At 42.4% G+C, this 13,698-nt stretch overlaps 1 protein-coding gene across 15 annotated transcripts in view; it reads left to right on the top strand.

Moving 5' to 3' along the window:
- MAP7D2 (MAP7 domain containing 2) overlaps positions 1 to 13,698 on the top strand; it is a 101,698-nt gene that overhangs the window by 60,967 nt on the left and 27,033 nt on the right. For 4 of the 15 annotated variants that reach the window (XM_086387462.1, XM_086387456.1, XM_086387463.1 and 1 more), the window contains exons 4-8: positions 327 to 441; positions 1,317 to 1,415; positions 3,634 to 3,744; positions 8,374 to 8,504; positions 10,058 to 10,167. In XM_086387462.1, coding sequence (XP_086243588.1) covers positions 327 to 441; positions 1,317 to 1,415; positions 3,634 to 3,744; positions 8,374 to 8,504; positions 10,058 to 10,167 — 566 coding nt within the window. Of the gene's footprint in view, positions 1 to 326; positions 442 to 1,316; positions 1,416 to 3,633; positions 3,745 to 5,605; positions 5,729 to 8,349; positions 8,505 to 10,057; positions 10,168 to 13,698 lie in introns of all 15 variants that reach the window. The other 11 variants (XM_086387465.1, XM_086387458.1, XM_086387469.1 and 8 more) reach the window with 6 other exon arrangements.

Raw genomic sequence — 13,698 nt, 5'->3', positions numbered from 1 at the left:
GAGCACAATTCCAGTTCTGCTGGATGGGATTGGTGTCAAGGAGTTAACTCTGGCCTGGCACTATTCTTAACCAAATCAAAGCCTGGCTGCTGCAGCAGCCGCCTCTCTCCAGGGAAGGGAGAGGTGTTGACGCTGGGAGCCCGCAGTAGCCGCAGCGTTTACTCTCCGCCCACTAAGAAAGCGCTGGTGTGGTGGGGCGAGCACGCGTGCCTGGGTTTTGGATGCAGAGCAGAGAGCCCTGTCTGGTGACTCACGCCCACGCAGAGGCACAGCAGTGCGGTGGGGCTGGGTGCTTAATGCTGCTCTCTCTTGCATGAACTGGACAGGAGCGGCTGGAGGCGATGATGCGCAGGTCTCTGGAGCGCTCGCAGCAGCTGGAGCTGAAGAAGAAGTGCTCGTCGGGAGGAGCATCACTGGCTGCCGGGCCTGGAGGACGTGATGGTGAGTGAAAGACTGTCCTTGCATCGCAGGGCCCAGTGGGGAGATCTCGGGGCAGGAAGGGGAGACCATGGGCAGACCAGCACCTACAGGATCTAAGGGTGCTTTATACCGGTCTGCAGGTACCTTTTTCAGATGTGATGTTTAAAGCTGCCAAGCTTTCTGTGTATGCATTTCTTGTGAAGGAGATCTGTTCATTCTTCTTGCTTGCAAACAGCAGTTGATACGGTAACTGGGCTTTGAGGTAAAGCAAAAGAAAAAGCAAAGAAAATGAATGTAGAGTCTGGTTAATTGGATCCGCCTAGCAAGCCCAGACGTAACCTGATTTCAGGGAAGGTCAGTGGCTGTGGACTAAGTCATGGCTACAGCTTGACTGGGAAAGGCTGAGCAGCAGTAACCCCTAAAGGGGGCTGGGGTTCTTCACTCCACATCATTTATTTCTGTTGCTCTTTCAGTTTTGTTTCAAGGTGACTTATTTATTTCATTATCCAGTTCATACTCATCTTTAAATTTTCAGATGTTTAATTTAATGTATGGATTGTTACTAGTCCCTGGGTGGCTTTGCTATCTTTTTAGTGTCTTCTTTTCTGTGTCTGCCATTATGTTATACAGGAGTTGTATACCAACTCTTTCCTAGAGCAAATGGGTTTACATGTGTGGTACAGTTTCATGACTTTATTATATTGTTCTTACGACTGAAGCGACTTAGCATACACAACCTTTTGTCAATGAATATACTTTTCTGTTTTAATCTGGAGAAGTTAACAACCCATCCCAGTTACTTTTTCTAATTTCCTAATACAAGCTAGAGTCAACCAGAAATTGGAACTTTTTTCTTTTACCTCTTTTTGGTCTGATTTTTTTTTTTTGCTGTGTAGGTGAATCAGGAAATACCCCACCCCCTCCTCTAGGTTTAGCAGCCAGCACCCTCCCTCTGGACCCAGGGACCACTGCCGCTGCTGCTGAGTCAACCAACGGTATATTTGAGCATCACTGTGCCATGGCGTTTTGTGATGACTGTCCTGGTCACCCTCCTCCATCACTGTGTCTGTCTGGAACACTTTTGCAATTGATTTCTTAGAACTTTTTTTCTAGAGATACAAATGACGTGCCCATATTTCTTTATTTGTCATCGTGGAACATGCATGCCTTACATCCTAGCACCCTGGAGACATTTCATCTTTAGCTCACTAACTTCTGCCTTGAAAATGTTGTCGGTGTTTGACTTGTGTGCACTTAGATCTTTAACACTGTCATGTATCACTGGTTTTAGGCATTAAGTAGTAATGTATTTCAGTCATTTCTGGTCACCAAAACCTATGATTATACAGTGTTAGGTATGTATTGGAGAAGGAAATGGCAACCCACTCCAGTGTTCTTGCCTAGAGAATCCCAGGGACAGCGGAGCTTGGTGGGCTGCCGTCTATGGGGTTACACAGAGTCGGACACGACTGAAGTGACTTAGCAGCAGCAGCAGCAGGTATGAATGTTATGGATTCCTATAGAGGCATTTGAGTTTATCAGTACTAACACTGTGAATCCAGACAAGGAGATAAATTGGCTTGGTTCTTGATTTCCTGTCTCTAATAGGCTCTCTGTTTTGTATACAGGCCTGGGAAATTCTTAGGGTCTAGATCAAGAATAGAACTAGCAAAACCTTGCTCCCATTTAATGATGACTTCAGAAATTCAACCCATCTTTGGGTGGCAAAGAAAAAACAAGATGTAAAGGACCCAATGTTTACCACCTACCCAGAAGGTCAAATTATAGCAGTAGGAATAAATATCCTTGATTTCCAGCATTTCTTTGACAAAGAATAATTTTTATTGGTGCTGCTGAATAGCAGAGTCTTTGCTGCCTGGACCACATTTATTGTCATGTGGGCACTGGCCTTCCACCCACAGAGAGGGGCAGGTAGAATTGGCAGTTACTCCTTGGAAATCATACCCAGAGCCCCGGGCCAGGGTGAGGTGTGTTATGTGACCAGAGCCCTCATTTTAAGGGAACACCCAAAATCTCAGTAATCAAGATAAAAGAATATTTTAATCAAAATCACTGCAGAACAATCCATGATGAACAAGCTATTGAATTTCTAAAGACTAGTACCATGCTGAGCCATATGGGAGCCTGAGGCAGAAGGGGAAATATGTATCCCTAGAGACATGATTTTATGTGATTTCTAATGGTTATTTTTTTCAGAACATTGAAATACTTGAAAAAATTACTGAAACACTGAAAAGTATATTAAAACTCATAACATTTTAAGTTTAAATATTTTATTTATACCCAAAGAACATCGTTTTACTGCAGTCTAAGTTATTTAAAAATTATTTAGGATCATCAGTTGGTCAGGAGAAATTGTCACGCATGGCACTTCTTTCATTTATAAACAAGATGAATAGAAGAGCAGATTTTGAAAATATTATTGATGAGTTTGCTTCCTTGAGAGCCGGGGCCACACATCTTTCCTTTTGCCTAAAGCTCCGACACAGCTTGGCTGGTACTGTTAGCACCTCTCCATTTGTTGTGATGGTTTCCTTTACAAGCCTGTCTAAAATAATGGCTGCAAGTAAGAGCATCAAACGCAGGACTGCATGTTGAAATCCTATCATAAACAGTCAGAGCCTTTTGAGAAAGGGCCATTGTGACCCCGTTTCTTGATAAGAGCAAGAAACCAACTGCTAACGGTTGTTCTGCTTTAAATACAGCTCTTTGCTTTACAAATTACTCCTGTCTGCAACCTGAGCTCTAGATAACCTCAGAAAAAGTCCGGTTTCAGCTCACACAGTCTCAGTCAGATCATAGAACATTTGGCAGTGGTGACTGGTCTCTCAGTCCAGGTTGGTTTTGTTTTCGTGTGGTCTGAATATACTTAAAAGTCCCTGGACACAAGGAAATGGTTGGCTGGTGGGATTAGCATGGCTTTAGTTGAACAGTTGAGTGAGGTTGAACATTTGAAATCAAAGAGAAGCACAAAGTTGAGCAGTGAAAGAGAAGAACTTGCTTCAAATAGGTGGTTGCTGTGGCCCGGGCCTTCTCAGACTTGCTCAGTAGAGAGCAGGGAGCTGGACGCAGCGTGCTGTGCCGTAGTGGTTTCAGAGGCGTGTGGATGAGGACAGGAAGAACACTTTGGAAAATGTGTTTCTTGGTTGAGAGTGGTGTGAATACCAATGTCTTTAATGCATTTCTCTGCAGCATGTGACAAACTTTCAACATCAACCATGAATTTGCCAAAGCAGACGGAGCCTCCCATGAGTAAGCGCCTGTCTTCATCCACTGCGGCAATATCCTATTCCCCAGACCGAGGCAAGTGAACGTGTAGACCTGGTCTCTCCAGTTTTCTTCTTTCTAGTGTGAGCATTGGTGTTAATGTCAGTCTTTGTGAGAGCCCCTCTTTTGAGCCTTCTTCAAATACCCGCAATCTCCTAGCCTTGTGGTCTGTGTGTGGGAGCCCCCGGGCCTCACTAATGGGACTTTGGAAAGTGGCATTGCTCTTTAGAGCAAGGTCATTGTTGGAAAGGGACAGGAGTTAATGCTAGTCTCCCAGTCTGAAAGAGACTTCCATTTTCCACAGTGCACATAGACGTTATCATGGCCTGGAGTTAATTGACCAGTGGACAGATGTGACTGTTAAAAAAGCAACTGCCCAGTTATTGGTGTGCTATTGTTGGTTAGCCAGATACAGCGGGATTGATGAGGCAGAGGTACGTGGGAGACTCAGATATGTGAAAAAATGGGGCTCTGCTCTTGTCTGTGATCTGTAAGCCTGCTCATTTCTGTTTGGAAAATAGAAGTTCAGAACTAATATGAAATCTTTAAAAGCGTGAAAGGATGGGTGGCATTTTCTGTTTTGAGGTGGGAGATGATGGATATAGGACAGTGCCAGTTTCAGAAACTGAATAGATTCAGCTGTGTTCTGATGGAGGCTCAGAGAAGGCACTGTAAGTCTGCATTGATACCTTTTAGAATGTGTAGGTTAAGGAAGGGAGGGAAGCTCTCTATGCATTAAATGCGTATCTTAGCATCAATGAAGAAGTGTCCGATGCCAGTGGAATATTTAACGTGTTGAGTCATCACCAGGGGGTGAGCAGGATGATGTTTGTGACTTTGAGGATGCCAGTGACTTTGAAGATGCCAGTGTGCCTTCCTGGTTTTTTTCCTCTGGCTTTAACTTTGCACCTCCAGCACAGAGGTCTGTCCTGTGTGTCAGAGAACCCGTGAGTGTCAGTGTTGATGATTTCTGATGCAGTTCATGGGTAAGTGCTAGAAACCTTGAATTAACTAAGAGCTGGATGAGAAAACATCTACATGCTTTTAACTCTATGTATCTGTTCTATTTGTATGTCCTGTATGTTTTCATTCATTCATTCATATGGTAACAAATTGATGTTAAATTCATATTTGCATTGATTAATGTATAAAGATAATCAGTATGATATTTATATATTGCTGGCCACTCAATTATCTGCTTGTGGATTATTAATTGAAACTTTGAAATTCCCAAACCATTTTTTTGGCTAGTGGATATCCAAAAAATACAAAGTAATTGAAAAGTTAATCCATTATCATACAGTATGTTCCAAACCATCAAAATGACATTTCAGTCACTAAATTTTAGAGTATGAATACTGCTACTTAATTTCCATTAAAGCTGATAATTAGTTGGCTATTTTTATTTTTATGTTTCTTATTTAATCTTTGCCCTTGTTTATATGGGAAAAATATGAAAGGATGCACATTTCTACATTAACAAAATCAGTGTGTTATAAAATATTTCCTAACAGAGGACCTAAAACAAGTGTTTTGTAGGAGTAATCTTTTTTTCAGTGTTAGAGCTACTTTGGTGAGTAAATGGTTTCTTGAGTCCATATTATATCTTGAAAAATGGGCTAAGTCTCTTCTGGTGATACAGTAATTCTGTAGTAGCATATTGAATGAATTCTGGCACCCCAAGAGAAGTAACGCACTCTCCCAAGCTCTAAATGACACATCGTCCATTTTCTTTTACTGTGACAAGCTCCAAAGCCATCCTTTGCTACAGTATTTTTATTTTCCACATTCATTCTGCCACTCCACAATTGATTTTCATCAGGCACTGTGTTGTTTTAGGCATTTTATTTTGTTTTGATTTTGCTTTTTAAAATTTTCATTTGATTCCACCCCTCAGCTCATCGCATGCACCTTAGTCCCATGGAAACATTTCTTGTTATGCGACTGTTGACACCCACACAGGCTTCTTTAGCCAGAAGCAGAAGTACACTTATGCTCTCTGAGCAGGCCAGTGACTCAGGTAAAAGAGGCCAAGCTGGTGATACTGAGGAAGGCACCCCAAGTGGTATTGGTCAGCCTATGAGTTATTCCTGAATTTTTGTATCTTGCTTCCCGTTCCCTGGCTTCATGAAATGTCTTCAATGGTTAATAACATTTTCTATCCACCTGTGTTTTACTGTTGCTATGTTTCTTGTCTTTCAAGTGTCACAGAGGTGAGTAAGTTATTTTATGATTGAGGGCATGTGGATTAGGAAAAGAAATCCATTTCATGAGCTATGGAGGCTAGTAGACTTTTTTAACCAGACAGTTTGGTAAAAATAGCCTATACACTGCAATCTCAGAAATCCCATAACTAGCCCTACCACTTACTAGCTCTTACCACTTTGGGTAAGTTAATTAACCTCTCTAAGCCTCTGTTTCCTCATCTATAAAGTGGAGTTACTTTAAATTGGCATGAGGGTTAAATGAAATAGCACAGTGCTGGGCATAGTAAGCACAAATATCTAGAGCCTCACTACTCAGGCTCCACCAGATCTGTACCCTGAAGTCCAGGAAACGCTGGGCCACATCTTTAAAGCCTTTCCTTGACCAAAGCAGATCAAACTGTCATGGCATGGTGAATGGGGACTAGCATTCTCTGTTTGCAAATAACACCGTGCCCACATTAGGCATGTCAGGTCTCCATCTCAGTTCCCAAGATATAGTGTATTCAGTGAGATAAGGTATAAATGACATATTGTCCTCTGCCTTGTTCTGTCTGTTTACAGGTAGTTGTGTAGAAACAGCACAGCAGAGAATATATAAAATGGCCAGTAAGCACATGACAGGATGCTCAACATTCTTAGTCATTAGAGAAATGCAAATCAAAATCGTAATACCATTTCATACTTACTAGGATGACTAAAATTCAAAGAAAAAAGATAATACAGTTGACTCTTGAACAATTTGGCAGGTACCAGCTGCCTCAGTCAAAAATCTGCATATAACTTTATAATCAGCCTTCTGTCTTGGTTCCCCATACAGACTCAACCAACCACAGATAGTACTATAGTATTTACTATTGAATAAAATCTGAGTGTAAGTGGACCCATGTGCTTCAAATCTGTATTATTCAAGAGTCAGCCTTAATATGTATTGGCAAGAATGAGGAGAAATTACAGCCTTCATACATGGTTGGTGAGAATGTAAAATGTTGCAGGCGCTCTGGAAAACAGTCTGGCGTGTTTTTCAAAATGTTAGAGTTACCACATGAACCAGCAGTTCTACTCTTTGATGTAGAGTCAAGGAAACTGAAAACATACACAAAGTATACAAGTCTTAGCATTATTCATATTAGCTGCAAAGTGGAAACAACCCAGATGTCCAACCACAGATGAATTTATTGAAAAAATGTTTTTATTTATAAAGTAGAATATTATTCAGCTGTGAAAAGGAATGGATTACTGACACATGCTACATGATGAACCTTGAAAACATTATGCTCAGTGAAAGAAGCCAGGCAGAAAATGCCACAAGTGATATGATTCTATTTATATAAAATGTCTGGAATAGACAAATCCAGAGTGACAGCAAGCAGGTGGTTGCTAGAGAGGAAGGGGAGTGGGTGCTTAATGGGCACAGAGTTTCTTTTGCAGATATTGAGAATATTCTGGAATTAGACCATAGTTATGGTTGCACAACCTTCTGAATATACTAAAAGCCACTAAATTATATACCTTTAAAGGGGTGACTTTATGATATATGAATTACGTCTCAAACAAATAAACAAAAAATTCCTGGGAAGTAGGAAGTATCCCCATTTTGAGAACAAAGAATGCATCAGGAGGACCACTCCTAGGATCGATGATTCTCTAGGAGGTCTCAGAGCTATGATTTATTGCAGCAAATGGCTACAGAGCAAAACAGGTAAAGGGAGAAACTGCATGGAACAAAGTCCAGGGAAGAGCAGGCGCAGGCGCCCAGCATCCTCTCCCGGTGTAGTCACACAGGCCACATTCCCCCAGCAATGAGTTAGGACACGTGTGAAGTGTTGCCAACCACAGAAGCTCATTAGACACTCAGTGCCCAGAGTTTTTATTGGGGGCTGGTCACATGGGCACCCTCTGCCAGGTCCATGCTCAAATTCCAGACTCAGAAGAAAAGCACGTGTTCAGCATAAATCATAATGTTGGTACAAACAGCTTAGGCACAGTGACCTACTCATCAGTTAATGGTGAGAACCCTTCTGAAATCCAAGTTTCCAGATGCTTACAAGGGTCAACCTTATAAACAGGGCCTTCCAAGGACAGCAGTCAGGTCTGCTATGTTAATTCTCTCTTGTACAAGGGAATTGACATTTAGAGAGATTAAGTAACCTACCCAAGGTGAACCAGCTATTAGGTGATGGTGCTAGGTCCACCTGGCTCCAAAGCCCAGATTTTGAATTCCTGAAATGACCTAGACTCTTGAGCATTGAGCATGGGAGTCTTTTAAGATAACATCTATTCTGTGTATACTAGAAAAAGTATGGCAGTGTTTTGAGAATGTGAATTGCTCGTCTCACGTTTTAACTGAAATGTGGTATTCTTCCCAACTCTCTGCTCTCCTTCAACTTTTCCGTCTGTTCTCCCTGTGTCTCTGGCTTTTAAACTGTAACTCTAGTATCCCATGCCTGTCCCCATGTAGCTCCTGCTGGCTCCCTTAAATCTTCCTACAAGTCTTCTCCCACTCGAAATGTCGAGAGGAAGAAGATCGCATCTACATCTGGTGGAGGAGATGCTGGGAAAGGCGCCCCTGCCGGAGTGGAGGCCTCTCCAGTAGGTTTCTACCCATTCACCCCTCGGGACTGGGTTATCTGACACTGTGATTATTTCCTGCACTTGACCTGGGGTCTGTTTCCATCAGTCTTCAGGGACTGCTCAAGGAAAAGATTTGGTTTTAAATGCACCCAACCTTTGAAAATCCTGTAACTTTTTGCACCCTCCTAAATCTTACTGCCTTGAAATAGATTTTCAAAGCCCTCAGAAGGAGGTTGGGGGTCAGAAAGAATGTTCCGAGTGCCCTTTCTCTGCTTCTTTAAGAATTCTGCTTCTGGGCCAGTCTTGCTTCTACAGGCAACTAGAACTGAGGTTCTGGGTCAATCTTCATCCACAGTAGTGGCCTTTGAAAATTTTTGTTGTCCTGATAACACCATCAGTAAGGCAGATGTTGAGCAGTATCCCCAATTGTGTCTGTTTGGTTAGAAATTACATATGCCATATTACTTTCACTAGTTACCACTTGCTGTGTAACAAATCACCCCAAACCTTAGCAGCTTAAAGCAAATATGTATTACCTCACTGGTTCTTTGGGTCGGAAATTGAGGACATCATAGCTGAGTGGTTGTGGTTCAGGGTCTCTCATGAGGGTGTGGTCAGGACTGCAGGCAGCTAGGACTGCAGTCGTTAGAAAACTTGGCAGGGGTTTTCCAGGATGGCTCGTTCATGTGGCTCTTGGCAGGAGGCCCCCATTCCTTACTGCATGGACTTCTCCTTAGAGCTGCTTGAGAGTCCAAACAACATGGCAGCTGGCTTCCTCCAGAGCAAAAGATCGAAGAGAGAGAGAGAGACCAACTCATGCTTGAGGAGAAGTGAACTAAGCTCCACCTGTAAAAGGGAGGAGTATCATATGACATGTGGATTTATTTTAAATACCACATTACCATTGGGCATCTATTTTGTAATACCATATTTATTTTTTTTAATCCAATATGATCCTGAGGTTCTCACAGGAGAAGTGAATGTTTCAGATGCTAGAGTTTTACTGTTGGATGGATTACTGTGGAAGGGGGCTAATGAATGTGGGCCCCATGAGGATTTGCTACAAAAAGTTACAATAGGGAGAGAAGAGAACCATTGTCATGGAGCATCTGCTCTGGACCAGGCCTAGGGCCAATGTGGGGCAGGCCATGGAGATGTTGAGGGATGGAGAGGTTACAGTCCCTGTTAAACCAGGTACACTGTCAAGGTCCCCAGCTCACTGTCTCGCACCCATCTATAGCTATTTTATAGTGATTGTATATCTTTGTAGTCATTCCAAATTCTGTGTGTCCAGGACCATAATCTGGTTCCATTGTTAGCTTTTTGTAAGATAACAAGGAAAAGGAGGTCTTTATGTTTTAAGACTGAAATTTTTTTCCCTAACTGAATGACCTAAATGGGATGATCCCCTGGTGCTTTTCTGCAAAGATTCCCATGGTGGGAAGCAGTATAGCTTTGTTTGGTTCCTTCTGAAAAAAAGCTGTGCATCACTTCCATCTGGGGTATTTTTAAAAATTATGGAAGTCATAGCAGTGATGGGCCATGGCTGTCCTATTCTGTGTCTCCTACAGACAGAGAAGATGAAGAGGGGGCCAAGAGCAACTGCTTCTGTTCCCAGCGTGGGCCTCATGTCTCCTCTGAGAAGCATTTCTAAGAGGTCGTCTTCTCCTGTGACATCCAAGTAAGCCTCTTTTTCTTTTGCCACAGTCACATGTTTAAAGCAATTTTGGGGGAGGCTCTGTGTGGGGTGGCGTGTGCCTCCAGCTCCCCCACAAGGCGTGGCCAGCAGTCTGAGGTGTGTTATATGTTTCTGGATAAACAATGGGGTCTTGAGGGCTTTGTTGCCTGATGATATTGGACCCTGATTTATGGAGATGATCCACTTGGCCTGTTCTCTTTCAGCACATCAGTCCCCCTTCTACTTTTCTGGCCTTCTCCAGCTGCATCTGGAGTGAAGGGATTGCATTGTACTTGAGCTCTGAAGCCCATGTGCTCCATGCTTGTTCTCATGCCCTCTCATCTTACCTGTATCTTTAACAGAGAGGCAATAATAATTTCTGAGTCACCATCAGCAGTGTGTTTTTTTTTTTTTATAATGAAGCCATTATATTCTTTTGTTAAGAATTGAGTGAACTCACCAATGAAAACCTGTGTGACTGAAAAACAAATGTACACTGTGTGACCACTGACTTAAGTCTTTTAAATATTTTACTAAATATTTTACTGACAAGAATAACTCAATAAATAACTCAATCCAGCAGTAGAATGGAAACATCTTCAAAAGTACTGAGGAAGAAAGAGAAATATGATTTTAATTTGGAAAAAAGAAGCTATATATAGAAAGAGAATCGCATAATGCTTCTATAGTACAACAGTTTGGTTCAGAGAACATAGGAAGAAACAGATTTTTAATGAACACTTGGGAATTAAAAAAAATATTTCAAAGTGATGTCAGCTCTTATTTCTGATTTGTTGCTCTCCGAGACTGTTCCACTAATATTGTTTTGCTCAGACATTGCTGTGGTTTTGATAAACTGCTAATACTGGTTATATCGTATCTGCCTTCCATAGAGAAAATCTTTCCATAGCATATTACTGAATTCATAGTGTTGTTTTTTTTTTCCTGAAGTCCATTGCATTCTTTCTGTGCCTGTATGCCTGTCTTTGGTTTGGTATTGCTTTTTTGCAAACTCTAAATCCATTAGGTGAGCTTTGAGGTCTCTGTCTTATTTCTGAGCCTTCCATTTACATATCACTGTTCTGGTATCAGTTTGGGACATTGACATTAACAGAGAGAAAAACCTGTTTCTACTGGGGTTTTTCCATATTCCACCCTGTCTTTGCTGGATATTGACTCTTTGTCCCTGCATGGATAGTAGCTGGCAAATTTCATTACCATCATTGTACATTTCACAGAGGTGAACTGGGCAGTGGGGTTGGGGGAGTAGAGGGCGTTCCCTCTATAGAGATACGAATTCAGTTTTTGGAAGCAGGCTTGTAGTGGGCTCTGTGCTATTTCTTTGAAGTTGAAAATCTTGAAGGTTGTGTTTCAGGAAATACTTTATATTTTAAAGGACATAACACTTGAATTTTGTAAAATCTTTCTCTGACTAAAGAGACTCAAACACAATCCCAGACTTTTTATAATGTAGTTCAATTTAGAGAAATATTTGAAATTTCTACTCTGTCCAGTATTGGGCACCTAGTAGATGGTTTCTAAGTATTTGTGGAATGAATGAGGGCAGGCCACTGTGCTAGATGCTCTGGAGAATCCCCAAGCAAATAAAAGTAGTCTCCACTTGGTCAGGCCCCCGGCAACGGAGGAGGTAGATGTGGACCCAAATAAGGACAGTTCTAGGCCTGCTCCAAAGAGAGAGCCGCTCACCTTGAGCTACTTGTCCCTCAGAACTTAGCTCAGCTGGCATCCTCTCCAGAACCAGCCAGATTGGAATTTGCCCCCTTCGCTGTGCTCACAGAACATACCTGTGTCAGTCCTTCCTTCATCAAACACCCGTAGAGCACCTACTCTGTGTCCACTGCTCTTATCAGTCCTCGTGGAGCTTGCCTGACAGTAAACAGCAAATGTAATATCAGGTGGTGATAAATTCTGTGAAGAAAAATGAGCCTTGGTCAGATGGCTGAGAATGGCAGAGGGGAGTAGTCAGGAAAGACTGCTCCAAGGAGGTGACATTGGAGCAGAGCACCCTGCATGAGGTGAGGGAGCAGGATGAACTGACATGTGCCTCAGTGCACTTGATTTCCTGCTTGGCTGCCAAGAGGGCAGGGGCTGACTCAGTTTATTGTTGCACAATCTGGGCTCAATATGAGTCTGTGGATGCTTAGCTGGCAGCAGGGGGAGGTGGATCTGGAGGGCAGAGTGGTCTGAGTAGGTATGGGCAGTGCTGGGGCCAGACCTACCCAAGGACTCAGACCTTTTGGATCCTCAATCCTTCTGGAACATTCATCAGTTTATTCTCTCACTGAGCAGTTTCTTAAACATTCTGTTTTCTGGGCTGCATGCCTCACTTGGGGAATTTTAAAAGGATGAGGGATAATGGTTTCTGTACCATGCTGCACAAGATTCCTACCACTTTCAACAAATTGATAGACTAGCTTTAATTTTCAGAGCCCTATACATGTCATCTCTTGCACAGGCAGGAGAAATAGCACACACTACCGCAGCTGGACTTCCTGTGCAGAAGGTGCCCTGGTGATAAAGATTGCTCAGGCACCTCCAAATCAGAACTACCAAGTCAAGACATCTAAGGAATAGCAAACATTTCTTGATTTTAAAATGTTCAGAAAGAAAGTTGTTTCTGCCGGGGATGAAAAGTAGTGAGTGAACTACAGTGGGTATGGGCTAGGTCTGAGACATATGGAAAGCCAAGTAGACTCCAAGTAAATTCTGAAAATCCAACCAAACTACAGCAATGAAGAAGAGTGGATTTCAGCTGCCCACAAGCAGTGGGTAGATTTCAGGTATACAGTGTTGAGCAGAAGAAGGAAGTTGTAGAAGAATGTCAGCAGTGATTCCATGTATCCTGAGTTCCCCGATGTTCACAACCAGTGTGTTTTTAGGAATATAAATGTGGTAAAATTATTTTTAGAAAAACTAAGAAAATGGCAAACATGAAATGCAGAGTGATGATGACCTTTGAGGAGGAAGTGGAGGTGGGGTCAGGAAGGGACATGTGGCAGATCCTGGCCTATTATGGCTTCTTCTTGCACTAGTTGGTGTGTGTGTGAACGTTTGTTATATCATTCTTAATACGTTTTTTATTTTATAAATAATCTTCTGTATACTCAGTACTGAAGAAAGATGAAAAAGAAACACTTGATTTTTTAAAATGGTATCACACAAAATAAACCCCAACCACATGGGCATTTTCAGCTTTCCCTTTGTGTAGACCAAGCGTATGCTCTTTAAAGCACACCGGAAGTATATGGCTTTGAATAGGATGGGATAGGGGCTAGTCAATCACCATGAACACTCATCCAGAAATGCAGAAGGGACTTGTGATGAATGGCTCTGTCAGTGCATTGTTCTCCTCCCAGATCTGTTGTTGTTGTTCAGTTGCTAAGTCGTTTCCGACTCCTTGCAACCCCATGGACTGCAGCATGCCAGGCTCCCCTGCCCTTCACTGTCTCCCCGAGTTTGCTCAAACTCATGTCCATTGAATTGGTGATGCCATTGAACCATCTCATTCTCTGT

Source organism: Bos grunniens, chromosome X (genome assembly GCF_055505025.1).
Source record: "Bos grunniens cultivar Pamir isolate PY7600 chromosome X, Bosgru_T2T1.0, whole genome shotgun sequence".
NCBI classification, from domain to species: Eukaryota; Metazoa; Chordata; class Mammalia; order Artiodactyla; family Bovidae; genus Bos; species Bos grunniens.
Note: the sequence above shows the minus strand (reverse complement) of the source record. Positions and strands in the feature narration are given on the sequence as shown.